Source organism: Clytia hemisphaerica, unplaced genomic scaffold (assembly GCF_902728285.1).
Source record: "Clytia hemisphaerica strain Z4C2 unplaced genomic scaffold, Clytia hemisphaerica genome assembly, whole genome shotgun sequence".
NCBI lineage: Eukaryota > Metazoa > Cnidaria > Hydrozoa > Leptothecata > Clytiidae > Clytia > Clytia hemisphaerica.
This window is the reverse complement of record NW_027103599.1, coordinates 233,259-260,647: the sequence shown is the minus strand read 5'-3', so window position 1 is coordinate 260,647 and position 27,389 is coordinate 233,259. Positions and strand designations below refer to the sequence as shown.

At 35.2% G+C, this 27,389-nt stretch overlaps 4 protein-coding genes across 4 annotated transcripts in view; 1 reads left to right on the top strand and 3 right to left on the bottom strand.

The window, feature by feature from the left end:
- Positions 1 to 27,389, top strand: part of LOC136801998 (GDP-D-glucose phosphorylase 1-like) — a 36,942-nt gene that overhangs the window by 1,677 nt on the left and 7,876 nt on the right. The window contains exons 6-11 of the mRNA XM_067058699.1: positions 190 to 248; positions 1,075 to 1,177; positions 2,301 to 2,401; positions 4,180 to 4,328; positions 9,562 to 9,627; positions 10,077 to 10,228. Coding sequence (XP_066914800.1) covers positions 190 to 248; positions 1,075 to 1,177; positions 2,301 to 2,401; positions 4,180 to 4,328; positions 9,562 to 9,627; positions 10,077 to 10,192 — 594 coding nt within the window. The 3' untranslated portion in view covers positions 10,193 to 10,228. The remainder of the gene's footprint in view (positions 1 to 189; positions 249 to 1,074; positions 1,178 to 2,300; positions 2,402 to 4,179; positions 4,329 to 9,561; positions 9,628 to 10,076; positions 10,229 to 27,389) is intronic.
- The window catches only part of LOC136802001 (uncharacterized), a 253,117-nt gene continuing 233,150 nt past the window's right edge, over positions 7,423 to 27,389 (bottom strand). The window contains exon 3 of the transcript XR_010845939.1: positions 7,423 to 7,435. The gene's annotated coding sequence lies outside the window, so the exon portion shown is untranslated. The remainder of the gene's footprint in view (positions 7,436 to 27,389) is intronic.
- LOC136801995 (inner centromere protein-like) lies at positions 10,985 to 17,885 on the bottom strand. The gene is made up of 7 exons (XM_067058693.1): positions 16,618 to 17,885; positions 15,095 to 15,340; positions 14,748 to 14,902; positions 14,157 to 14,338; positions 13,174 to 13,321; positions 12,042 to 12,235; positions 10,985 to 11,359 (listed from the first exon to the last, which is right to left on the bottom strand). Exons 1-7 carry the CDS (start codon positions 17,736 to 17,738, stop codon positions 11,168 to 11,170), a joined length of 2,238 nt encoding a protein of 745 aa, XP_066914794.1. The 5' UTR covers positions 17,739 to 17,885; the 3' UTR covers positions 10,985 to 11,167.
- LOC136801994 (QRFP-like peptide receptor) lies at positions 19,246 to 25,601 on the bottom strand. The gene is made up of 2 exons (XM_067058692.1): positions 25,212 to 25,601; positions 19,246 to 21,134 (listed from the first exon to the last, which is right to left on the bottom strand). Exon 2 carries the CDS (start codon positions 21,131 to 21,133, stop codon positions 19,637 to 19,639), a length of 1,497 nt encoding a protein of 498 aa, XP_066914793.1. The 5' UTR covers position 21,134; positions 25,212 to 25,601; the 3' UTR covers positions 19,246 to 19,636.

The window sequence follows — 27,389 nt, the reverse complement described above, 5'->3', positions numbered from 1 at the left end:
ATATAGCCGAGTTCGAAAACGTGTAAAATTTGTTGCCTTTTTGACGTCAATCGTACTGTTCCCCACAGAATTTTGAACTTTTAACTGTCTCTATTTGGCTGGTTGCGTCTTTACATAAGATGCTACGAATCACAAGGGTTGCCCCTCCTGTACTACAACTGACTTATTTTATTAATTTTTCACAAACAGGTACTGGATGTTTCCGGTATCGAGACTGCTGTTAAAGTTTGTTTACTGACTGTGAACAGGTAATACACTTTTTATTATAAGAACAATATCTGAAGATATCAGTTTAAGAGACCAATCCTAAGTCTAGATGACTCCATTTTTAAGAAATTGAAGGGTCAAACTAGTAATAGGGTATTCAGCCTAAAATATCTCAATTTTACTTAGAAATAGAACAGAATTGTAAGAGCAATTTAAGGAAAAAAAGTACCAACGATTTAAGAACAGTTGCGTTTCAACAAAAATCACTTGTCTTTCTTATCAATAAGAGTGTAACTTAGGATATTAATATTGAACGTCTACACATGCTTTAGTTTCGTAAATTTTATGCTCTATAATACTTCTTCCACTTTCTTCTATAACTATCCCCGCCAAGCTCGTAAATTTGTTAGCATATATCTCACTACCAAACATCTTTAATGAAAATACATATTTAACTTAAATTTTATAACAGTTTAGTGGTAAAATAATATGATGATTTCATAAAATACCCCTCAACTTTTCTATTCGTGGTTCAAAATAACCCTGTATCATCAATTTCTCACCCTCCTAGTGCCATGTTGGTACTCTATTAGACGATGCTATCGTCTGTGTAATATATTATTTTGATATTACGATATAACATAGTTGTATATTACAAAACGTAATATGTTACGCGGCGGATAATAGATTCTGTGTTTAAGACATTGAACCCCTCCGACTATTTCTCGCCCTCGCGGACAAAATTTCCGCCCGACTGCTAATTTTCGTGTTCAAACATGTTATTCTTTATTATTACTATTAGAATTCGTCTTAGACTATAGCATAGTCTAATACTCCATTATTTTTATTTTCTTTCTTTCATTACAGATCATTTTGTCTTGGTTTTAATAGCTTATGTGCTCTAGCGTCAGTCAATCATCAACACTTTCACGCATCGTTTATTCAAGAAGATCTTCTGATTGATCAAACGGTACTACCGCTATTTCGAACTTGTAGTATTCGAATCTTTCTTTAATTCGAACTAATCCTCAGTCCCCGTCTAGAGAAACGCTTCTACGAAGATCTTCTCTATCCGAATCTCTCTTTAGCTCGAACGAATTAGACTTCCCGTTCGAGTTTGACTTATCGAGAACAATTGTATTCAAATTTAATTTTTGATTATTATATTTGATATGCAGACAAAAATACACGATCTAGTGTACGATGCTGTAATTAGTAGTTGTGGTTTGACGTTTACTCTCAGCCATTCTGATTCGCGTCGGCATTCGGCTAAGGCCGACGTAAATTTGGCTTTTGCCGACGTAAAAGTGCTTACTGTACTATAGAACCCGGAATTTTTTGCCGACCTAAATAAATCTGAATTAGAAAGGCTGACTCTTAACCTATCGTAGACCTAGACCCCGACAAATACCGGTTGCACCAAAAAAAGTATACAGGTTTTATGTCCGGATATTGTAAGCTTACGATTAAAGATTTTGTCATTTTGGTTTGGTCAAAATTTTTAGTTTTTTAAGATAACTTTAGATTGAGTGAAGCAATTTTATATACCAAAATTAAAGTTAAGCTTTCCTCTGTAAAATAAAAAAAAGAATCAGCAAAAAAGTTTTAATTGTAACCTCACAATATATTGATAAACCTGTATACTTATTTTTGGTACACCCGGTATATAAATTCAAATTGATTATGTCTACAAGAGCTTTTTATTTTATTACTCAAAGTTCATTGCTTTTTTGACCATTTGCTATTTTTGTGTACCACCAGCTCCTTATAGAAACTGCTTGTGACAAGTGTAACGGATTCACATCTGAATATTTTCAACATTTTTCCTCTACGAAGGGAATGATAAAGATGACAGTCCATCAATTTTAATGGGCCCCCAGTGGTTTGTGTAAATGCGTGAAAATTAAAAAAAATTGCGTGAATGCGTGAATTGGAAAGCTTTGCGTGAACAAAAACTGCGTAAATTGCGAAAAAACATTGCGTGAGTTTGGGAAAATATTTTTCCGTAATTGCGTTAATTGAAGGTCTGCTGGGGGCCTCTTTTATTTTGAAACGTTTTGCCTATAGGGAATCGATTCTTTTTTCTCTTCCAGAAAGCTCGATGTCTGAGGGATGATATTTATGTAATTGAAGACTATGCAGTGAATGGGTTCGCTTTTCAACTGAAAGATTCAAACACCGAAGTTTTTGCTCAGTAAGTTGGTAACTGTTATGAATTTTTCATTAGAAAAAAAGCTACATAAGCTCATTTTATTATTCTGTTTTAAGCTCACAATTAGTCGTCACCCCACTAACATATGCGACTGTAAGCTCTAAGGGTACCCTTTCACACATCAAAATCTGTCTCAGTTATAAAAAAGACCTACATAAACTACATCTAAAAGGATCCCAAAATAAAGCCCCCTTTCAAAGTTCATCTAATTTTTCATCACTATTAACTTATTTTTGGACCTACCTGGAGGTCCTATAAATTAACCTTTGTCCGTCCGTCTGTCCGTCCGTCCGTTAGTTACCAGCTTTTCTCGAAATTGGCTCATTAGTTTTTTCTAATTTTTTGCACAATGATGCAAAATGGCAATGCCCAAAATGTGACAGAGTCCGATTTTCGAAAAAAAAAGTTTTCCGGCCGAAAATGGCGGAAATATGCCGGAAAAACTGGTTTTTCGGCATTTTCTCGAGATTTCATCATTAGTTTTTTCTGATTTTTTTCTCAAAGATGCGTATTAACAATGCCCAAAACATGGCGAAAATTCTTTTCCGGCCGAAAATGCCGGAAATATGCTGGACATCGCCGTTTTTGCAGATTTTCATCGGACTTTTTCCTTATAATTGGTTGTTAACAAAAACATTGTTAATAGCAAAGTCCACGATCAAGCATGGTTCAATTGTCAATAAAACTGATTTTTGAAGCCGGAACTTTCTAAAAATCGCCAGAACAGCTGATTTTCGCCGGAAAAACGGTATTTCTTGAATTTCTCGAGCTGTACTTTATATTTTTTTATGAAATTTTGCACACTGATGTAAAATGACAATACCTAAAATGTGTCGGAGCCCGATTTTCGAAAAACATTTTTTTCCGGCTGAAAATGCCGGTTTTTTTACATTTTCTCGAATTTTCATCAAAAATTTTTTCTGATTTTTTGCAGAAAGATGCGTATTCGCAATGCTCAAAAGATGGCTGAGTTCGATTTTTGAAAAAAATTTTTTTTCGGTTGAAAATGCCGGAAATCGCCGTTTTTGCAGAGTTTCATTAGATTTTTTCCTTGTATTTCTATGTTTTTCACACAAAAACATTATTGATAACAATGCTCACCATCAAGCATGATTCAATTGTCAATAAAACTGATGTTTGCGACCAGAACTTTCTATTCATTTTTCCCTTACAACCCTTCCCTCTCCCCACATCAACAATCAATGATGAATTTATTGCGTTATGCATTTTCGCTAAACGCTATATTTTTTGACGGATTTTTTTCTCCTCGCATTGCTATCCAACTTTCACCATCAGGTAGGTCCATTCAGCATCTAGCTTGTTTTCATTTTCGCACCAGTACATTTTTATTCCGGCCTCCCCCGCTTGTTAAGTTTTGAGATTTTTTCCAATCCCCTGCTTATTCCAACCCTCCCCCGGCTATAAGGTACCCGAGATTACTCTTTATTCTTCTTCATTCACTATATTATTCTGAGTGAAAGCCCGCCGAAGCTATTGCGAGTTATTTTCAAAATCCTTGTAAAAACCTAAAATTGATAAACCCGAATAACCACTAAAAGCACCGTCTTTTAAAAGGTTCCTTCATTTTATATTATCTTTTATATAATTGGAAGATACCAAAAACGCCGAAAGGTTCTCTTCTAGATAAAATAAACAATATGCATCAATCAACATTGGCCGCAATCACTTGTAAGCTTAAAATTGACCAAAAAGCTTTTCCCATATGTATTTTATTTACAAACTTACTTTTAACTCATTAGACTCATCCATTCAGTGACTACATGGCTAACCAAAAACAATATAGCACACAACATATTCATGAGTAGACAACAAGACTTTTCTTACGGGACCGAAAAGAAGGATGGTTTCTATGTGACTTTGTTTTTGTTTCCAAAGAAACCATGTCCTGGTAAGAATTTGTACACACCGTTTATGGTTTTTCATTGATAGTGGATAGTATAAGATTTGTTGTAGTATACTTTTTTGCTCAAAATTTCATGTTCTATCCGACATTGTCAATTATTTTCGTTTATTTCGACTTAAAAAATCGTAATTTTTTTGCTAATTTTTTGGGGTTGGGAATTTTGCCTACGACGTCAGTTTTTTGGGCATAACTTTTGTCAGGCCTAATTCGTAGGTCATCTCTCAAAAAAGTCTTAAAATCCTATCTACTATCGAACCAATCACATGCAGTTGCGTCCCACAAAAGTTGCTACGGATCCTAAGGGTTGGCCCCCTGCTATGACTACTATTCATGCAGTATACACGGGTGGGAAGGGTGAGATGTGTACATGCTTACTCCAAAAAAGGAGATAATTTATTACATAATTAAAAATCGTTCAAGGAATTTCAACTGACTGAGGGTCATTATTGCGGCAGCTGTATATTTTGTGGATTCTGTCCCAAACGCCATGAAATTTTATGCAAAATTAGTCGACTCATAAAAGTTTGATACTTTCCTTTAAAATCGAGATCATGATAAGATCGTGACCAAAGATATATAACCTTTACCTGTTTCTTCTATATCTATAAGACTTTTAAACACTTTCTCACAATTCACTATTTTTTTCAGGATCTGCTACAGCCGGGCCTAGTGGTAATCCTCATTATATATCGCAACTTCTCATAAGGGATTTTTTAGTTTTGATACTTTACTTAAAGATATTCTTTTTTTTTAAGGATATACAAAGATTTTTTTTTTCAAACAGAGTTAAAAATTTTTTCCGTCTCAGTGCAGTACTGTATATAGAGAGGCTTCACCGTATCAAAATTCTGCATAATTCACCAAAATTTCAAGAACGTGTGCTAGTTTGCTTTATAAAATCCATTTTCCGTCCGTCTTACACGAAAAAACCTTGTTTTGACCACTGTTTAAAAATCGGCGAGAAAAGCAGCTTTGAAACTTCGATAGGGTAATAATTTGAAGCTTTATTTTCAATTTTTTATTGCACATCTAATGAAGAGCATTTGTTTCTCTTTCCCTGTTTCCCAATTCTTTTGACCTATCAAAATGAACTCATTTTACAAAAGTGTCTTCCTTCTCTTTTTTTCATTTCACCCTCAATGGCACCTTTCAATTAGGCTTTGCTGTTTTTTTGGACCTACCTTAAGGTAGTCCTTTAAATTAACCCTTGTCCGTTCGTCCGTCCGTTCGTTCGTCTGTTGCCAGCTTTTCTCGGGATCGGCTCATTAGTTTTTTCTAATTTTTTGCACAATGATGTAAAATGGCAATACTCAAAATGTGACGGAGCCCGATTTTCGAAAAAAAAAATTTTCCGGTCGCCAGGTCCGGAAATGTCCCGGAAAAAGCGGTTTTTTGGGATTTTCTCGAGATTTCATCATTAGTTTTTTCTGATTTTTTGCTCAAAGATGCGTATTAACAATGCCCAAAACATGGCCTAGTCCAATTCTTGAGAAAAAATTTTTTCCGGCCGAAAATGCCGGAAATATGCCGGAAATCGCCGTTTTTCTGGATTTTCATTGGATTTTTTCCATATAATTGGTTGTTTTTTTCATTCAAAAACATTATTAATAGCAATGCCCACCATTAAGCATGTTTCAATTTTCAATAAAATTGATTTTTGAAGCCGGAACTTTCTAAAAATCGCCGGAACAGCCGATTTTCGCCGGAAAAACGGTTTTTCTTGAATTTCTTGAGCTGTACTTTATATTTTTTCATGAAATTTTGCACACTGATGCAAAATGTCGTATTCGCAATGCTCAAAACATGGCCGAGTTGTATTTTTGAGAAAAATTTTTTTCCGGTTTAGTTTACTTATATTTCTATGCTTTTCACACAAAAACATTATTCATAACAATGCTCATTATCAAGCATGATTCAATTGTCAATAAAACTGATTTTTGCGACCAGAACTTCCTATTTATTATTTCCCTACAACCCTTCCCTCTCCCCCCATCAACAATCAATGATGAATTTATTGTGTTGTGTATTTTCGCTAAACGCTATATTTTCTGACTGATTTTTTTCATTTTTCTTTTCGCATTGCTATCTAACTTTAATCATCAGGTAGGTCCATTCAGCATATTGCTTGTTTCTGATTGTATTAAATTATTTAATATGTAAACCGAAGATGAAGATAAGTAAATGTATCCATGTTACCTTTCCAGATTACAAAAAATTACACGCTATGCATAAGCCGTTCTCAAGTTTCTCCATCAACATTTGTATTTACTTCAGCACAGAAACCTATCGACAATTTTAAAGGACTTGATTTATTTGATCCTACCTGACTACTGCAGGATTTCAATGGTTGATCGAGTATTGATTGAAATTGTGCTTTAAAACGTTTACGAAGCCTCATTAATATGTATTACGTCACGTCTTTCCCTGTCAAGATCTTTTTCACTGCCGCTTATGGTGTTATGACTATCTTTGGAACGGCTACCAATGCCATATGTATCATCTGTCTATGGAAGAAAAAGAGACCGCAAAAAAGCAAGCTTGACTCTATTTTATTGTCACTTGGCATAAGCGATTTCCTAATGTCTGTGCTTGTTTTTCCTGTCACGGGTTGGGCATTTTATTGGACCGAGCCAAGCGAATTTCAAATTCAGCATCCGTTGTTACAAGCAAGAGCGTTTTGTTCGCTCAGCTTGACTTCTATCTCGTCAATCACAGTTACCATTCTAGCCTATATGAAATACGTCAAGATTTCACGTAGCGCTTATTTCGATGGAGCCTTCACTAAACGACGTCTCCGGATCTTGATTACACTGTCGTGGATTATCCCGTTTTTGATCATCTCTCTGTTTTTATTTACCGTATATAACGTCGCATTCTTTACGTTCATCGTTACGATCGTGACGTTGATATCGTTGCCCATACTCTACATTCGTATCTACCGTGTCTATAAGGAATCACGAAACCGGATAGCTAGTACCCGTGCAACCACATCAAGTTCTATTGATAATAATGTGGATCGAGCATCAAGAAAAATCGTTCGAAAAATCTTATTCATCACGGCTTCCTATTTCCTTTGTATCTTTCAAACCATTCTGTTGATGGTACTCTATCGATCAGGCGTACTCCAAGACGGTACCGTCGCTCATCTTTCGTTGATGATCCTTTACGGGAATTCGTGCGTCAACCCAGCTATTTATTTCTACAACGACAAAGAACTTCGTAGGATTGCTAAACGTATGTTTAGAAGACCCTCAGCACCCGAGACATAGAATAACTAATAAACTTTCGACTTGTGAACTAATTTTAAATGGAACAGAAATTCGGCGGAACAAAGTGAACTTAAAGGTTTTGTTTTGAATTAAGAGTGATATCGTTTTAATCACCAATTTTAATTTACAAGCTTTTTGATATTGAATTGACACGGATGTGGAGCAAGATTTGTCACAAAGGGGAACAGAAAAACATTTTTTTGCTTATATCGGCACAATATAACAATAGGCAGGCACTGTCCTGATATGAAATATGTGTCTGATATGAAACGGGAACACTTATGTAGAAATAAAACCTTTAACTTTTAAAACTAAAAACTTCTCACGAGATTGATGTTTAATTCTGTTTCTGGAAAACTCAGAATTTACAATAATCGGCTAAAGTACATATATTATGAAAATTTTAATGTTGAATTTAAAAGCTAATGAATATCATTGAGGGATCTGTCAGAGCATCCCTTAGCTGTCCATCACGTGTGATTTTTCCTCCTAATCTTAAGATTAACATTTACGTAAGACTTTTGACTTTCTTTCACCAGAAATGCTCCGCACTCTTTTTATAGCGTTCGTCCGACCTCATCTTGAGTACGCTCAAGCCGTTCGGTCTCCACGACTCATCAAACACATCGATGCCATCGAGAGTGTTCAGTGAAGGGCCACGAAACTGGTTAGCGGGTACAAGAACAAATCTTACGAATACCGTCTCCGTAAGATTAACCTTCCGACACTGAAAATCAGACATAAAATTGGCGTTATGGTTGAAGTATATAAACATCTTCACGTTTATGATAAATCATCGGCCTGTCAAAAGTTTGTCCTTCGCGAACGCCCGAAACGTCAGCACGATTACGAACTACAAAGAAACTTTGCAAATGATGGTGTCAGAGGGTATCAAACAAATTCGTTGTTCTACAGAAGTATTGACATATGGAATGGTCTTGGAGTTGATGTTGTAGCTGCAACATCTGTCTCCAACTTCAAAGAAATATTGCTCACAGAATGGGAAAAAGATCTCCATAAATTGTAAAATGTTAAGCATGATTATTTCATAGAGGTCGATAGACCTGGGAAATATATTACTGTAAATAAATAAATACTATACAGCTTACACGTTTTTTATAAGAACAAACTATATAAGAACATAAAGTTTTGATGGCCAAAATATTAAGAACAAGTTAAGAACATTTTAAGGCTTTACGAACTCTAAAACACCCGATTTCTTAGGAAAATGGACAAAAATACTCTAAAAATGGTGAAAATAAGAACAGATTAAAAACATTTTAGGCTTAAAACTCAAAAAGTTTAGAACATCCGAAGGCTCCAAAAATTTTGGATGTTCTTATAAAAGAAACGTGTACCGAAAATGTAATAATTATAATAAATCAATGTTTATTGGTATTATAACCCTTCTTGATCTTTTAATTGTATGATAATTGTGTGAAAGATAAAAGTCACCTCAATTAACTGGCCTAAATTTCTTTACCACTTTTTACCATTTTTTCGATTTCCAAAGCTAACTGTAATTTTCACTTGCCTTATAGTTTTTCCTTGAAATTTTCATGACATCCTTACACGGCTTTGTGCAGCGCCAAAAAATTTACATACTCATTTTATGAGAATTTTTGTTAGGAAATTAAAAAACTTATAATAATCCCGCAATAACACCTTTCCCTTGTCCTCTTCCCAGGGAAATAGAAAAAGTGTGCTCGCCCTCGCTATGAACGATTTAATTACCTTTACATCACTGTGTGATAATACAGTGGTGTCTCCATAACTCGAACACGCACGGGAAACACATATTCGATTTATGGAGATATTGGTTCATAAGGCATGACTGAAGGGACAAGGAAGCTTGTTCGATTTAAGGAGACATTCGAGTTATAGAGGTTCGAGTTAAAGAGACTCCACTGTAGTAACTTCTTTTGTATTCTTCTTTTAATTTTTGACAGGAATGAAGGATGCTCGATCGCTAAATAGTTGTTGTTATGATTTGGCCGGTTATTTACTCACCAAAGGTATATAATATTAATTTTTCCCTTATATCTTTCAGAATTTACAGATTATCCTTTCAACCCTGCCACATTCGAACTTGCAGGTTATCTTCCAATCCGCAGTAAGCTTTCAATCCGTCCAATACTTGTATGTTTTGAAAAAGATGTTGGGAGTAGCTATCATTGGTTCATCATCTTTTTTAGAGAAATTATGCTAGAGCGTGTCTAGATTTTTTTAAATCGCAAATTTTAAATTTAAAGTATTGTAGAGCAAACTGACGTCATCAAGTTAGCCCCCGTTATCGAGGTCGTAACAATTAAGATGGGGATCCCCAGGGGCTTGAATGACACTTGAATGGGTCTTTTTTCTGCTGTGCCAAAATTTTGTTTTTGAATATGTGAATTGAGGATCGACTGGGGGGGGGGCATCATCAAATTAATTTATCTGAACATTTATTTTGTACCACGCTCAGATGCAGAACAGTTCGACTCTTTGACTGAAGAAAAAGCAGTGGAAATATTACAAAGATATACACTGAATGATCAAGAATTTACAAACCTTTGCCATCAAATGCTACAAGAAATTTGATGTCCAAATCCTCATTAACACTAATACTACTAATAGGTATTTATATTTCTTTTGTATATTTTTGATTTTTGTTTTCCGTAAAATCACTACATGTCAACGAATTCTACTTGGAATATTTGTTTTGCGAGTCTTCAGTGGACTCAACAGACCTGGAAAGCCCGGAAAATAAATCTTTTTAAAAGGTTCCAATGAAGATTTCGTAAACTTAGGAAGAACTTTAATAGATAGATTATTTGTAACAGAAAACGTTGCATTAAGGGTCTGGAGTACACGTAATTTTCAGGGATTTACTCCTCCGATAAAAAATGGTGGCCACTCAAGGCTGTCTTAACGTATTGGTTTGTTAATGCTGCTGGTCTCATATTGCTCCAACACTCCGGGATACTCAGGATAAATATAATTCATTGGATCCACGTCTAGACCCTGAATCTACAAAGTACTAAAAGTATACTCTTTTATTGTCTAAACAAATTCTGAGCCGGTAAAAAAAGATTATAACAATGTACAAAGTTTTTCCGTCTCAGTGAAGTACAAAAAGAGGCTTTCAATCTCCAAATTCAACAAAGTTCTGCAAAATTTTTAAAGTCTAATTTACCTCTGAGACAAAAAGAACTTCGCTTTGGCCACTGCATAAAGCAGAATAAATTTAGCTTATGAAATGATTTTCTTCCTTTTGGTGCATCGATATTTGCTATTGGAAAAAATCGTCACAAACTGAAAAGCTCTACATTTTCACCGTACCAGTTTAGGGAATTAGGTGCTACCATGACACCAGAAGGTAACAAACAGTAGTTGATAATGAAGGAATCGAATTCTTAAAATCAGTAATATTTATTTACAGTAAAACCTGTATGGTTCAATACCTTACTTTGACTTAGCCGTTGATCGATTAAGCAGATTAGCAGTCAAGGTTCTACATGTTTCAGTGGATTCCTATGAAATCAAAATTTTCTCTTTGATGAAGACACAATGTTATTATTTCGGAGCAGGCTTTTTCATTGTACTTGCTTTACGTGTAGCATTTTTAGCGGTCGATACTTTTCGTTTCTTCAATTCTTGCATTTCTTTTTCCAAAGCTAATTTCTCTTTATCCAGTAACCATTGTTGGAATTTTGCCGACGATTCTTTTCGGCGCCGTACTTTTGCTTCTTCTTGCTTTTCCTTTTCCTGAAAATATTTAGGAAAAGAACCGGAAGCGTAGACAGGGGTGAAGAACGATCTGCGTAGGAGAGCAGATTTTTACAACAAAGCACTTACCTATTCGTAGTATAAAAACATAATTACTCTGTCGTTTCAATCTGCTCTCCTAAGCAATATGTTCCTTCACTCGTATCTACGCTGCTGAGAACGTTCAATCTTTTAGGAAAATGTTTTTATTACGATTTCTTTTAAGTCATAAACGATCAGTTTAGGGTCCAACGTCAATTCTACGGTAGAGAATGATGTCGTTTTATCAGTCTCCCGTGTCAAACGGATTTCCGTCTAAGCAAAAAGGAGCTTTTCTATCTCCAAATGAAAAAACAGTCTGTAAAATTTGAAGAGTTTTGCCTTAAACTCCTTTCCCGTCTGAGACAAAGAACTTTGCTCTGACCATTGATCTCAAAGCTCCGAAGGGGCTAGATCCGAAACTGTTAGATGGGAAATGAATCCACTTTCCCATCAAAAACATGTGACCCGCGTGGTTTTCACACAAACACCAGATTGAAAGTAAAACCTATCGTCAGATTCTGAAAAATATGTAAAAACGGAGAAAAGTCTAGATTCAATACGTCATTCTAAATACAGCGCAAATCTTTTTAAGGCTTCACTTTTTCTTGCTTGAGAAAGGTTAAAGATTCCTGTTTTATACCTTGGTCTCTTTCGTTTTCTTTTCTTCAATATCCTGCTTTCGTTTTACTTCCATTTCTTTTTGCCAATCTTCAAAAGTTTTCCCTTTCAACGTCTTCTGTTGCTTTTGATTTTCTTTAGCGTCTTGTTCATGTTGTTGTTTCAATAGACGGTCATACTCTGCCTTCTCTTTCACCCATTTCTCGAATGATTTACCTTAAGATGATAATAATCATTGTTGAGATACTTATGTTTTCACCCCTGGAGAATGGAATCTAGAGATCCCTAACCAAGGCTTTCACCTTCTTTAGGAAGTCCCTTGAAGGGTAGTCTAGCACGCTGGACGGCTTAATATAAGAGAAAGAGAGGGGTATGGCAAGGAGAACTTATGACGTTAATAATATCACTATTGTATAAACTATTAACATTTTCACGTGGCATATGTCGCATTATCAAATAACATGCACATTACTGTATAAAACGGATGTAATAAACGACCCCAGTGTACTGGTAGTCGAGGGTTGTAAAGATAAAAAATAAGTCAAAAGTTATTACTCGGGTACTTTTTTGAAAATATTTAGAAAGAAAGGACATTACCATGCTATACAAACTTTGGAATAAAACCACTAACCCTCTTCTCTGCGCTTTATAGGGGTCTTTTACATTTGACAGATTACCTGCTGATATTACCATAATCAATATCAAATTTACCCTTGACTAAGTATTTTCTTAAAACATCACAGTTCATAACTGTTGTAATATCTAACCTACCTGACATAGTCTTGCAAACCTTTACAAGTAGGCTATAAACAAATGTCTACATGCAGCCACAAAACCTATGCAAGTAGGTTATAAACAAATGTCTACAGACATTCACTAAACCTTTACGAGTAGGCTACAGACAATGGTCTACAGGCAGCCACAAAACCTTGTAAGTAGGCTAGAAACAAAGGTCTACAGGCAGCACTAAACTTATACGAGTAGGCTACAAACAAAGGTCTACAGGCAGCCACAAAACCTATGCAAGTAGGTTACAAACAAAGTTCTACAGACATTCACTAAACCTATACGAGTAGACTACAAACAATGGTCTACAGGCAGCCACAAAACCTTGCAAGTAGGCTATAAACAGAGGTCTACAGACAGCCACCAACCTTGTTGTTTAGCCTTTTCTTCAGCTTCTTTTCTTTCCTTTTCTTTTTGTTCTTGTTCATGTTTTTCTTTTTCTTGTCTAGCGCGTTCTTCTTTTTCACGCATCCAATCGTCAAAACTCTTGCCGTGATGTGATGCCTTCTTCTCTTCCTGTATGTGGTATGATATAGTTACATTGTATTGAATTTAAATAATTATTAAATGCAAGTGTTTCCAATAAACTTCTCACTAAAAGGCTTCAATTTAATGCATCATGTGGTTTTTCCATTGGGGATAAATTTAGGTGAGAGATCCCATGGAATATGACTTTAGTTCAGGAAGTTTCAGCCTCAGATGCCTCTCTCTTTGATATTATTAGAAATGATGCCTTTGCCTGTGTCCGGAGTTTTAATACTATGTTTCCTCAAGCTAATTACCGCGCCATGCTTTTTTTAGATCATATTTTTGAATTTTAAAGTTCGGCATCTATTTGATGAAAACATTTGGTGCAGGTGATCTCAATATGGTCCCCGTGTATCCCAGGCTTTATTTACGTTACTGTATAAACAATAGAGAAGGCTGATGTAAGAGTTCCTCCTCTGAGAGGGGGAACTTCTCAAAGCAATACTTCATAATTCTTACGTGACGTGCGTAAAGGTTTTAAATCAAGGAACAAATGAAATCTGACATTTTGTTATCGAATTACGTAATCTTTAGCATTCTGAAAGCAGACAATACAAGGGTATTATCTAGCGCTATCAGTAAACATCATGGCGTTTCAAATCTACAAACCTAGTAAGCGTGCAGCAACGTCAATTTTGTGGGGTTTCAAATTTCGAAGTCGTTGCATTGAAACGGAGTGAAAAAAATGAAAAAAAACTAACGCAGCGAGAAGTTTTGTAGATTTAGAACGCCATGGTAAGCATAAAAAAGTCGATAATACACAGGGAGCGAGGTTGATGGTGAGTAAAGGGGTGCTAATTGAGAAAATAGAAAGTTCCCATACCTCCTCTCTTTCTTTTTCATAAGCTTCTCTCATCTTTTGTAATTCTTTTTCTTGTTCCTCCTGTGCTTTCTCTTGTACCCATCGATCGAATGATTTCTTTCTAGCGTTACCCTGTTGTTGTACTTGAAGTGTACTGTTTGATGAACCACCCTCTGGATCGGGCGTCATTGGGCGTTCTCCACCTTGAAAAGGAAATGGTATTTTTCAGAAAACCACAAACGCCCAATGTCATTAACCCAGTTATCTACTAATTCGCAGACCATTTTAAAGCAAGTCCTCTTTTTTAACTGCATTTTAAAGCCTTTAATCCCCGGAACAGAAAAAGGGGAGCCAATGGACCCTGAAAGCCATTGAAATCTCCAGGATAGGATTGATTCGTAATTAAGGTTAAGAAGTAGGATTAAGAGGCTCTGAAGAGAATGAGTTAAAAGGATTTGTCAAAAGATCAAGTATTTTTTTCCGATTAGTTTCTCGCCAAATTATGTTTGGTTGTAAAGGCCTAAAAGAAGCCTCTTCTATATTAAATGTTTAGTTTCTTCATTTATCGTGATTCCAAATAACAGTATTTTGTGTACTAAAGGTTTTACTAACCACTTTCCACGTCTGTGTCTGCTTCTACAGTGACAGCTTTGATCCAGTTATTCCAAGGTTTGTTGATACGTTCTTCTTCTATCTCTATGACAACTGGTTTTTCTTCATCTTCCGGCTGCTCAGCTATTGCTCCCACTGCACTCATTCCATGTGGGCTATCGAGGTAGATATGCAAAAAATATATTTTTTGAATTCGAGGCAAAAAAGCACCCACAAATTCTCGAAAGTTTTTTCATCTCAGAGAATTTCTGAACTATTGCATCTACGTTTTAAATTAATTAGCTCTCTCGATCCAAAGCCAATTCCCTATTTTCCGTAATTAATGAAAATATTTATTTTGTACTCACTTTGGTGATAACGGTCTTGGACTCTTAATTAGGGAAATTCTTCGAACTTTCTTTTCTTCGCCAACCCCAGCACCCTTAGGACCGGGCGATGTGGGGCGTTGAGATGCAAGCGTCAAATGTACATTCAAATGGTTTTGCTGATTTCCTGGTGAAGAAGGGCGTTGGTCTGAGGGCCGAGTGTTGAGCACAGGGTGTTTGATTTGGGGTGGTGATTTGAAATGTTGATCAGGTACAAAACGAGGTCGGCTAAAAGGTAAAGTATAAAAGATGTATAATATAAGATTATAGGTTACAAACATCCAAGAGAATTTTTTTGAACTTCGACAAATTAAAGCCTAACTGGTACCCAAGCAAGGGTTCTCAAAGATCGCATTTGACGGAGGCATAATAATCAATTGTAGATTAATATGATGATTAAAAAGGCTCTTTGTGTGTCTTTAAAACCAAATTTTCAGAAAATCGCTGAATGTGGTCTTCACAGGAGACTGTCCAAAGCTAGAATTCACCTCTCGGGAACGTTTTGGTCAGTTTTTGTTTCTAAGGTGCTAATAATGACAAAGCCTTTCCAAATCACAGATATCACATTATTTTATGCCCTAGATAGGCTTACTGCTCGAAGATTTCCCGTGGAAGTGTTTCTAGTTTTGAAGTTAAGGGCTCTGACCATAGTCAGAAAATAGATTTTAGTATCTGAACATAAAATTTATGGTTTACATTCTTTAACACTTTTAACAAAGAATTGCCTTTATAAATTGCTTTTTAATCAAACCCCTTAAGAGTAATTAAGAACTTAATTGCAAAAATGACGCTATGAACTTTAAAAAGACGTTAATAATATGTTGCATCACCTTCTTTTATAAAAAGTGCTAAGTTTTAATGGGTAATTAACCTTTTTGTTTCGAACTTTTTTCAAACTGTCCGCAAAGAATTGAACTATTTTAAATTTTGCGGAAAATTTTTCTAAAAAGATGTGTGAAAAGTTATGACTGTTTTTTTAAGCAAAATCCAGATGAAAAATTGATGAAAAACCACTATTTTTAAGATTTCGAGACAAAGAAGCATTTACAAAAATTTTCCGCAAAAATTTTTCAAAATGTTTTTTCTTCGCCGAAACTAAGCTCTTCAAAGTTGAAATACTCTTCCTCGCAAAAGTCTTCATTTTCTTCTTCATCAAATTTTTTCAATGCAATTTTTGAATTTTCAGATTCAGGAATAGTTTGTCTAACATAAAATGTATAACATGCCATAGTTTTGTTGGTTACATCAGTCAGAAAACACATTTTAAACACGGCAATTATGAAAAATTCACTATGGTCAGAGCCCTTAACTAGTCAACCATGTTGTTTTCTAAGTGGACCTTCGTTCGAATCTCGCTGTGACAACCAGAATTGAAAACAAGATGATGGACTAGTCAGCTCTAAAACTGAATACGCTTCCTTATATGGAAAGCTCAATCCAGTCAAGCAGCTAGAAATCAGTGATCCAACCCCATTGAAACCATTGTTTCATATCATATATCTTACTTTGCTGCTGAAAACTTTCTTAAGTTCGATTCCATCATTTTACCGGCAACGGGTCGTTGTTTCTTCTCTTGACTCGGTGGTCGCGGTTGTTTATTTGAAATAGTCGGCACGTAGGAACTTTGCGATGCTTTACGTGCAGGTCTAGGGCTATATTTTTGAACATTAGCCTGTGGAATCATGGGTAAATGATTGGAAGGATTATTTGAGACCGGTTTACTTTCCCCGATTTTCATTGTTCGCCCAGTTTCGGTTTGCTCTATTATGATTGGAGCGACTGAAACCATTGACGTTTGTTGATTAACTGTGTTAGTTACTCGTTCTGGGTTTGTGTTTTCCTTATCTCTGTCAAGTCGTGGTATATCCTCAATGTGGGTCTCTTCAATTTCTTGTTGTTTGACTCCGTTCCTTTCTTTTATCTCCCTAATACTCGGCTCAACAATGAACGTGTTTTCCTTATTACGATTATCTCTATTCTCGTTATTTTTCAACTGGTCCATATTTATGGGAGATGATAGAAACTTATTAACATAGTTCAACATTCGCGAATCGTTTATAGATAACCCGTCTAAAGGCGTTTGACCTGCTTTATCTTTCAAATAAAGTAACTGTTCGAATTTCAAACCTGCATATTTTTTAATCTCTTCAACACATTTTAAACTTCCTGATAAGACAGCGGCATGTAAAATAGTTCGACCAGTAACTTTCGTAGACGAAGCCAAGTCGAAGTCTTTATGCAATACAAGCATATTATCAATGCCTTTCGGGTTACCGCTAGTAGCACAGATTAACAGAGTTGATAAGATTCGATTACCAGCTCCTATTTGCTGCATTGGCATTGAAACACGTCGACCCAGGCTAGTCGTGTTCCCTTGTAACGCAAGAGAAATAAGTTTATTCCACCACATATCAACCTCTAGCTTCAGTACCGCCCCAGGAGGCACGCCTTGATCCGCCAAGCATCGATTGTTATCTAAATAACGCCCATTGTATCCAATCTTTTGTAGTTCGTAAGGTATTCCTGTAATCTTTTCGACATTGATTTTTAGATTATGTGAAGACAGCAGGATAGAACATTCGACATGTTCGGTTACACCAGTCGGTAGCAAAACTTGTAAAGACATATTTTCACTTTCATATAGTTCTTTTTTATGTCTTATCCATTTTCCTTTTGATAATCTCGATATATTCTCACTTAAACCTCCAACAGTCTAAAGGATTTCACATTCAATATATCGGAAAGATTTTCACATAATTTTGTCGCAAAGAAATATTTCTGGTAATTCGTTTGTGCAAGGTCCTAATAATTTTTTCTTAAATTTTGCTCTATGGGGGAGGGATTTGAACTAGGTATCCCTCTTTGCAGAATAAATATCAGCGCTCCATCTTAGATACTATTTTGATTTTCTGAAATTATTCGGTGCTTCAGCCAAGTAACATTGGAATGTGGTAGTAATCTAACAAAAAGTTTCTCTAAAGCATTTGTTTGAGTTTTTTGAATTTAGCTTTAAACAAACACTTGTGTAAGGATATTTCTTTTAATTTTAGGGCGATACTATATTTGTTTAATCTTAAGTGTTAATTTTCTCTGGGTTCTGATAAATGTTTTAAAGCAATTCGTGGGCTTTCAGATACTTTTAAAAGTTTTAAACATTCTTAGGTTTAAAGGTTTCATTTTTACATAAGTGTTCCCCTTTTTTCATACCAGGACAGTGTCTGCATATTGTTATATTATGCTAATATAAGCAAAAATTGTTTTTCTTTTCTTCTTTCTAACCAATCTTGCTCCACATCCGTGTCAATTCTATGTGAAAAAGCTTGGAATTAAATTTGATGAGTAAGCAAACGATATCACCCTTATTTAAAAACAAAACCTTTAAACTTAAAAAAATTAAGAGCATTCAAAGGGGGCTTCAAAGACTTCACAAATGTATTTTTAAATACCGTGTATGCTGGATAAACAAAGGCAACAAACTTTGTTCCAGAACCACTCTGGGCAATACATTACAAATATACAATATTTGGGTCATTTTCAAAAATAAAGTCGAAGAAATTTTCTTATTCTTGAGTTTATTATTTTTCCTCAATTAATCATGTCATGTTAGATCTATAAAGTTAAAAATTTATGATAAAGTATTTACGACAAAAAGCGTCATAAAAATGGGCCCGGAAATGACATAGAAAAACTAAAATAAAATAAGAATTTTATTTTGAAAATTATTCAAAGTGTGCAATTTCTATTTTCTACCAAAAGTGTCTTTGAATTCTATTTTCGGGAAGTTATAACCAAATAAACATCTGAAACGAGAACCTTTATATCTACATCAGTATTTATGAATCCTAATTTTAGCCAAAATTTTAATCTTTATATTATCCGATAATTGTTTTGTTGTGGTCAATTTTGAAACCTATAATTTGGTCTCCGTGACATATATTTAGCCCAAAAATAACTAGTAATTTACTAATTTGGGATATTTTTTCTTCATGATAGATATACCTTTTTTTATAAGAACATCAAAAATTTTTGAAGGCTTGGGATGTTCTTAACTTAAAATTTTTCTTATTTTCACAATTTTGTGAATATTTTTTACCATTTTCTTAAGAAAACGGGTGTTTTTGAGTCCACAAAGCCTTAAAATGTTCTTAACTTGTTTTTAACATTTTGGCCATCGAAGCCTTATGTTCTTATATAGTTTTTTCTTATACGAAAAGTGTCAAGAATTAAATTTTCGTTTTTCAATCAATATTCATATTCGTAAAATTAGATCAATGGTGTCATTACAGTTTCACACCATTACGATTCTTAATCTTGATCTTTCTTTCATCATCTTATCACCGTAATATTCCCAAATCCGAATTACAGTCGGTGCAAACCCCGCTCCCTGTGGATTATCAGCCTTTTCATGCTTACTGATAGCGCTCTGGCATCAACCAGTAACGTAAATAAAGCCTGGAATACACGGGGACGAGGTTGAGTCGGCACAAGAACGCTCATGAGTCTTTAATGATAATGGTCTTTGAATTACTGTTTTAGAAAGACTTCATCTCTGAATGATAACGAAACCGGTTTTTCGTATGCCACTAAAGGATTCCCCATATCAACGCTTGTATTTCTTCCTTTATCATCTTTTCCAACACTACTGAATCTCAAATTCATATTATACGATTTTGTACTCGAGATTGAAGATTTAGCCGTTGCCGTACTACTCTGTGAACTGATTCGACGTCCTTTAATCAATTTGGTGTCACACGTCAACACAGCCCAGATTTCTTGTCTCCATTTTTTATCCATGATGCTATAAATGATCGGGTTCAAAGCTACATGCAATGGAAACGGTATGGTAGCTAAGTAGGTTAGGATGACAAATGCAGATTCACTGACCTTATAATCGACTGCGTCCAGATAAATGAGTGCAATTCGGTTCGGTAAAACACATATATTGAAAGCTACGAATATAACTATGACTAGCTTTGCTCCTTTTTTGTTCTCAGCATCCCGTCTAGTGAATAAGATCTGGTTACCTCTGAATGCGTAACTGTTAGTAGCAGCGGTTGAGAGTTTATAAGCCAACTTGGTGTACAGAACTGAAACCACAATAGAGGGGATAACGAAATAGATGACGGTCAAGTAAATATTATAGATCAGTGAATCTGTTGCTCCGTTAGGCCAGTATTCCCAACATTTTTGTAGATCAGGGTCCATATCTTGCACTAAGATGATAGGGACAATAGAGCAAATACCCATTAAAATGTTCACAATAGAAAAGAAATGAACTTTCTTTTTCTTTGTTTTGCAGCATGGGTTAGTTACCAAGCCTTGGTATCGAACGCATGCGATCATTAAGATAAAACCAACGGATAAAAGACCACTCAGTACTCGGCTACTTTTCATGACTTTGCACATGAAGCCAGGAAACAGCCATTTGTTTGTCCAAAATAAAGGAATTGTCATCAATAACTGAATAATGGCGGACAATAAATCTGAAGTTGCCAGTTCGGCTATTAATAGATTCGACATGGTGTTATATTCACGACGTATTGCTACGATGATGACGGCAGTGTTGCCAAGGACCCCTAACGACGCAGATACAACAGCCACGATAGCGTACGGGCGTGATAATGATGGTTTGTATGTCAAAACTTTCTCTGGTTTAACTTTTTTTGGTTCGCAAATTTGCTTAATGAAATCTTGTATTCCGTTGTTGTTCGGGTCGTTTAAGAATATTTCGCAAGAACAATTCTTTTGACTAATGCCGAATAATTTGCATAAGTCGTTGATGTTCTGTGGAAATGAAAACCCTTCTGTTGTGTGATCGCGAAAATTATTTCCCTCGGTAACGGCAGCGGCGCTAGATGTCTTCATAGTTGTTATCAGCTTTGTTATCAATGGCATCTTTGTTGTCGCTTCTTTATCCTTTTTGATCGTTGTGGCACTCTCTGTAAACACTTTTTCGGTATTTGCATGGTGCGCCAATATCACCAAAATGATGGAACACGATAGGAACTTCGTTCTAGACATCCTGAATAAGAATAAAGTAACATTTGGTCAATCTTTATGTTTTATGATAAGAAATATACTTGTGATATTCGTGACGTAATCTTTTATACGGGAGCACTCGAAAACACCGGTTAGTTGCCGCTTACCGTACTTACCTGTAACAATCGAAAAGTCCTCCTAACAATCAAAAGCGCCAAAATCTAAAAAAAAGTGGCCTACCGCAATAATATCCGATTTTTTGCGATTTTGGGGCTTTTGATTGAATTGTTATAGGTAAGTACGGTATTCTATTCTCATAAATTCGAAATTGTTTGATATATCTCTTTTCGGGTGTTTCCGTATAAAATATCACATTTTGAAATATCTTGAATTCACACAAGGGTTATAATCTTTAAGACTTGTGGTCTTATTTTATGGATGATATTTCAACCAGACTTTTAAGAATCGAGATCAGTTTGACCGATAACTCCCACGTGTTGTAATTCTTTATATGCTTTTCTACTGTTTTGGAACCGGGGGTACTAGGTTTACAGGATGACGGGGGGGGTATTGCCCTGCTTTTGACCCTTGGACCAGCAGCGGGACTGAAAAGGAGAAAAAATTGGAAAATTTTGTAAGTTTTGCGACCCTTATTTGGTCTAAATTTGGTTCGATATTTTTAGAGGCAAAAAATTTAAATTTTCCTATTTTCCGACCCTTAATGGGACTAAGATTTAATTTTCTGATTTTCCAGCTCTTACAGGGACTGCCAGCTTCCAAAAGGCATATTATCCGTACCCTTCACTTGCCTAAGTATCCCAGGTTTAGGACCAGGACTACATTAGGACTGACAAAAGTTGCACTGTTCAGTTTTGTTAGTCTAGCATGCTATAAAACTAATTTTAAAAGAGAATGGGGCATGGTAGTAAGATAAACTGAATGACATTCTTATAGTAATATTACCTCGTAACAATTATGATATAACACCTATATTACTGTATTACTCTGATTTTAGACGATTATGCTATTGTTTTAAGACAAATCACTATCGAAGAAAAAAGGTTTTTTTTCCGGAAGGAGTTTACAATCGGTAGAGTTTGCTGGTTTTTCTTCGAAACTCTACCGCCGACTTTTTCCCGTCTACCGCCCCGTAAACTCCGCGCATCCATATTTTCCCGCCTTTACTATCCCTGTAACAAAAGGAATCCAGTCTAAGTTTTATTAACTTATATATTCTTCATGGCTTAATTCCAGCGGGCTATTATCCTAGCTAACTAACAAGGTGTGCCGCATAGGGTTGGGAAATTAATTGTTTTTGCAACCTAATATTCGATTAGTACTAGGAATCTCAAGGTTATGAGGGAAATTCAGGATAGATATCCCGAGTGCAACGAGGGTAATTTATCCAGAATTTCACGAAAACAAGCATGGGATTCCTGGTTAATCTCATGGTTTGGATTGAAATTCTAACAATTCTGAAAGACGTCAATTTAACACTGGAAATCAATTTGAAACTTGAAAAAGTGGTCTCAAAAAAGTAATAGAAATGCGAATCGAGTTTTAATTGGATAGTATTCCATTTACTTAACCTTTCCGAGTTAGTAAGAAATTCGAAAAAGGTGATGAATTTCGAAATTTCGCTTTTGCGGGAAATTACAAAATCTAAGAGGAAAGGAAATTACTAAAGCTAGGAGGGGAATTACAAATTAACGTAAGCAAAAACGTCAATCGAATTTCAATCAACTATGAGATTAGTGGAGGGGAAACGGGCACCCTAACGTTATACGTTTTTTTCATCCGAATGCATGCCTCAGAAATTTTGGATGTTCTTATAAAAAAACGTGTACACTCCCTTATCATTTATTGCATAAGCATCATCAGGTTATCATCTTTTAGTATGTGGACACTTTAGTTTTTGACATTTTCTCATCACCAATTAATGCTATGTTAGATAGTTATACACGGTTGGAAAGATATTTCCAAGGACAATAATCTAAAGGATAAAAGATTTTTGAGAAATTGAAAAATGAAGAAGATTATTTTTACATTATTCTCCTTAGAGATATCTTTCTAACGGTGTATAACTATTTAACATAACATGAGTCCGGGCTGAGAAAATGTCGAAAAACTAAAAGTCAAAATTTGCATGTGACTAAAACATAAAATTTATCAAATTTCGAGAAAATTCTCTCAGCCACTCAAATACAACATGATTCTTTCTCTTTCTCTACGTAAAGGAAACTGATATAAGATATACATCTGCATAGTGTTGAGCAATATTTAAAATTATGTGTGAAAATACATACCACTGTGCATTTTATGATACGCGCTTTTTTTTTTATAAGAATGGTGAAAATCCATTTCATCATGGATATTCTTAACTATTTTGGGAAAATCATCCTAAACCATTCTTACAGCATTCTTAGGTTAGGATCCTAATTCAGACTAGATTTAACATTAAGTACATACGTCTCAAGCATAAAATGGCATTTTTGTGAGCCTTACTTGGCATCTTAGGGATAATTGACAATTTATAATCGAAAATACTCTAAAAATGGCATTCTTACCTTGAGTAGCAAAATTCCATGATGGTGATATTCTTAGCATTATTCTTAATCTTTTGGCCATTTTCATCATGGGCATTCTTATAAAATATATTCTTATAAAAAAAAAGCGCGTAGTGTTTCGTGAGATTTTTTGGAGGGATAATTTTCTAGTATGAATCCATTTTCCTCTCACGTCGTAAAATACCTAATAAATTATACTTTCGGAATCTTTTGAGAAGGGAAATTTCTTGGAGTAATTATTTGTGAATTTGACCCTCATGTTTCGTTTTTCATGCTATTGTCTTTTTGACACAAATTGAACCATGCAACGAAACTAAAAAAGTTTCGGCACTGACTCTCGTTAAAACTAATTTTACCGGTAATTCACCAAAATGAAACATTGTTAAGTTTCCCCTTCGATTTTCCCTAAAATGCCTTTGTAATCATTTTACAATCTTTTACGAAACTTTGAAAATGCGTGTGCTTGTGTTTGTTATGGCAAAAGTTGAAAGATTTTAAGACCCTTAAGTTGACATAAGTACATTGGCTAGCTGTTGAAGTGGACTTAGTTGCATTAAATTTCTTATATCTTCCCATCGATTCAATGTTTTGGATTTAACAACACAGGGTAATTTAACATGCTAAACCAATAATTCAGACATATTAACCAAAGTAAGCAAAAAATAATGGAACGGACAACTTTTAGTTTATACAAACTAATAACACCCCGTATCACGTTACGTTACATAGATTATAACCGACTCCTGACCAGAAAAAAGGCTCAAATACGGCTAAATTTTCTCTGCACTGGGGGTCCCATTCTGAGATTCTAATTTTTATCCGCACATTCGATCGTTTACAAATCGAGTAGCGCCCCCGCCCCCGCCCTCGGGTGGACGAGTCGCAAATCTTCCGTAGCTCCCCGGGTACACGTTTGAGAAACCTTGTTTCCATTTGAGAAACAACCGGACTTCAACCATTTTTACTGAAACTGTTCTTGAGATCATACTCTAGCTTTCAGTCGAGAGTTGGTGGTTCATGCAGGAAGTCAACACTTGAAAGTTCAAAAGCATTCATTCTTTATCTGCCAAAGTTGCCTTAGCCTTTGTCAATAATGAAACGTTCGAGTACACGTTTTTTTTATAAGAACATTCAAATTTTTTTAAGCCTTGGGATGTTCTTAACTTTTTGAGTTTTAAGCCTAAAAATGTTCTAACATGTTCTTATTTTTGCCATTTTATAAGTATCTATAGGTGTTTTAGGGTCCGCAAAGCCTTAAAATGTTCTTAACTTGTTCTTAATATTTTGGGCATCTTATATAGTTTCTTCTTATAAAAAAACGTGTACCAGCCTCAAAAGGCTCTCTGATATTAATTACTGTAAAGCTTGTATCAAGTAAAGAGTATACATTAATTAGACCCAATGAAACGATAACGGCTGTTTCAAATTCTGATAGATTATTGAACCTTCAGAAGGATTTTACCCATGCTCACTTTTACACTTTTTTAGTTTTTTTTCAAATTACAACAAAATTTGATCAAAGGACAGAGACAGAGGTTTAGGACCTAGCTCACCTTTAACTGCTTGGTTTTTCTTTTGTTTAATGATTACAGATGAACCTTCCTCGTCAAAAAATCAATCCAACTTCTTTGGTTCAATTACTTTCTTCAAATGAAATACTCTTTGGATATCTGCATACTTTTTAACGAAAATATTTTTTTACCCAAAGGTACAATTCCTAATCTTTCCGTAAAAAGTATCTTGTTTCGTAGATCAGCTTTCAAAAAAACAAGTAACTCGAGTGTTGTGATTGGCTAGCAATGATGTAATTTCAATAAGCCACACTGCTGATTGGTCCAAATCGCCTTCAATTTAACAGTAACAACATGTAACATTATTTTTCTGAGTGCAAAAATACAAAACTTTTGCCAAACTCGCGCCTCGCTCACCAAAAGTTGTTTTCAAACACAACACATGCTATAAATGAACTTGAAAAATCAACATGGAGCGCTTGTGACGTCACTCTGATAATCCCTTTCCAATGTTAAAACCTTGTATGTTTGTCATGTCATTCATTAGATAAGATTAAGTATTGTATATGCGCTTTCAATCAGGTTTAGTGATTGATATTCGCCTGGCTGAGAATTATACTCCATCTTTGATACATGTTTTTTTATAAGAACATCCAAAATTTTTGAAGCCTTGGGATGTTCTTAACTTTTTGGGTTTCAAGCCTAAAATGTTCTTGAAATGTTCTTATTTCAACCATTCTGTGACCATTTTAACCCATTTTTCTTAAGGAAACGGGTGTTTTTGAGTCCACAAAGCTTTAAAATGTTCTTGACTTGTTCTTAACATTTTGGCCATCGAAGCCTTATGTTCTTATATAGTTTGCTCTTATAAAAAAATGTGTATGCGTGGTTTTTGTTAGAAATATTTCAGAAGTGAGTACCACAGAGAAAAACTTGAGATTCTGTAGTTTCCCTCTTACCCATTCGGCCAAAGGAAATGGTTGCTATTCCGGTAGATTCCGGTAATATAATACCACAGAATGATACAATTTTATATAACGTTGTTTTAACGTTCATTTAAAGCCCATATTTCATTTAGTGTTATTCATGCACCATTGGTGAGTCTTCTGAGCACTTTTAAAATTTTCCACCCAATACGTCACTTAAAAGATAGAAAAAGTGACACGTTGTGTGGAACCTCTCCAATGGTGCATATCATGAATATGGAGTTTGGAACAAATTTATGCCAACAAGTTAGGGAAAAGGGATAATTATCAAAATGATGAGAATATATGCTTACAACAAATAATTAAGATGACGTATTCTTTCTTACTAAAATCATCACGTACCATGTACCCTAGGAAACCAATTATCAACTTGTTATATTTGATCTTTATTAACTTTATTAGCTTATCATCAAAAATGTCTTTTCATCTCTGCCTGCTGGTCTATAAACTGTTCTATTCTTTGATATGAGAAAGGGTCACGTCAGCTCTAAGACTTTAAGACTTTTCAATTTTTCCGCTTTCCAAACAAGGGAATGGTTTTAAATCTACCTTGTCACAATTTTTGCGGTAATTTTGCTTGTTACTGTCCAGCAAAAAGTAATAATTTTCCAGAATAGTTTGATTATAAGAATATTGGATACTTAGTCGGCTAAAGCTTAGACTAGCAAGCGTTGTCTTTCCTCTTGGACACAGGAACGCCATAATAGTGCTTATAAAGTGTCCTTATAAAAAATGCAAGCGTAAGCTGCAGCGAAATACAAGGACGCCGTTTACTAGTCTAGCTAAAGCTTTGACCACATACTCCTGATAAAAAGGGTTCAATCCTATCGAGTACCGCCGTAGTATGATTGCTTCATAGATAAACTAGATAAATGATTAAATTTGTTTATGGGGATAATTTGATTGGTCAACCCAATACCTGTACCGGGGTCACTCAGTCACTCAGAGACCGTAGATTATAGTCCCCTTTTTGTAGATGACCTCAATCTATGTGTGGTATCAATTGTTTAAACTAAAGCCTTTGATAGCTGTGCATCTGAGCTAAGCCAGCAATGTTAAGCGTTTGCCAAATTATATTTCTTTATTTGTTATGTTTAGTGTCAAATTATAATTGTTTGCTTTTTTTCCATTAATTTCATTAATCTATCAGCTAATCTCGCATATTAAATAACTGCCATTTGCCAATCTACTTCGTTTGCCAGAAGTATTTCTAATATAGTGCATAGAAGCTTTT

Excerpts from the sequence above, each read along its gene's own strand:
- LOC136801994 (XM_067058692.1), bottom strand. The coding sequence starts at position 21,133 with ATGTCTAGAACGAAGTTCCTATCGTGTTCCATCATTTTGGTGATATTG.
- LOC136801995 (XM_067058693.1), bottom strand. The coding sequence starts at position 17,738 with ATGTCTTTACAAGTTTTGCTACCGACTGGTGTAACCGAACATGTCGAA. Across the intron at positions 13,322-14,156 it reads ATGAAAAAGAAAGAGAGGAG|GAAGAGAAGAAGGCATCACA; the intron begins GTATGGGAACTT and ends TACCACATACAG. Across the intron at positions 11,360-12,041 it reads AGAAAACGAAAGAGACCAAG|GAAAAGGAAAAGCAAGAAGA; the intron begins GTATAAAACAGG and ends AAATATTTTCAG.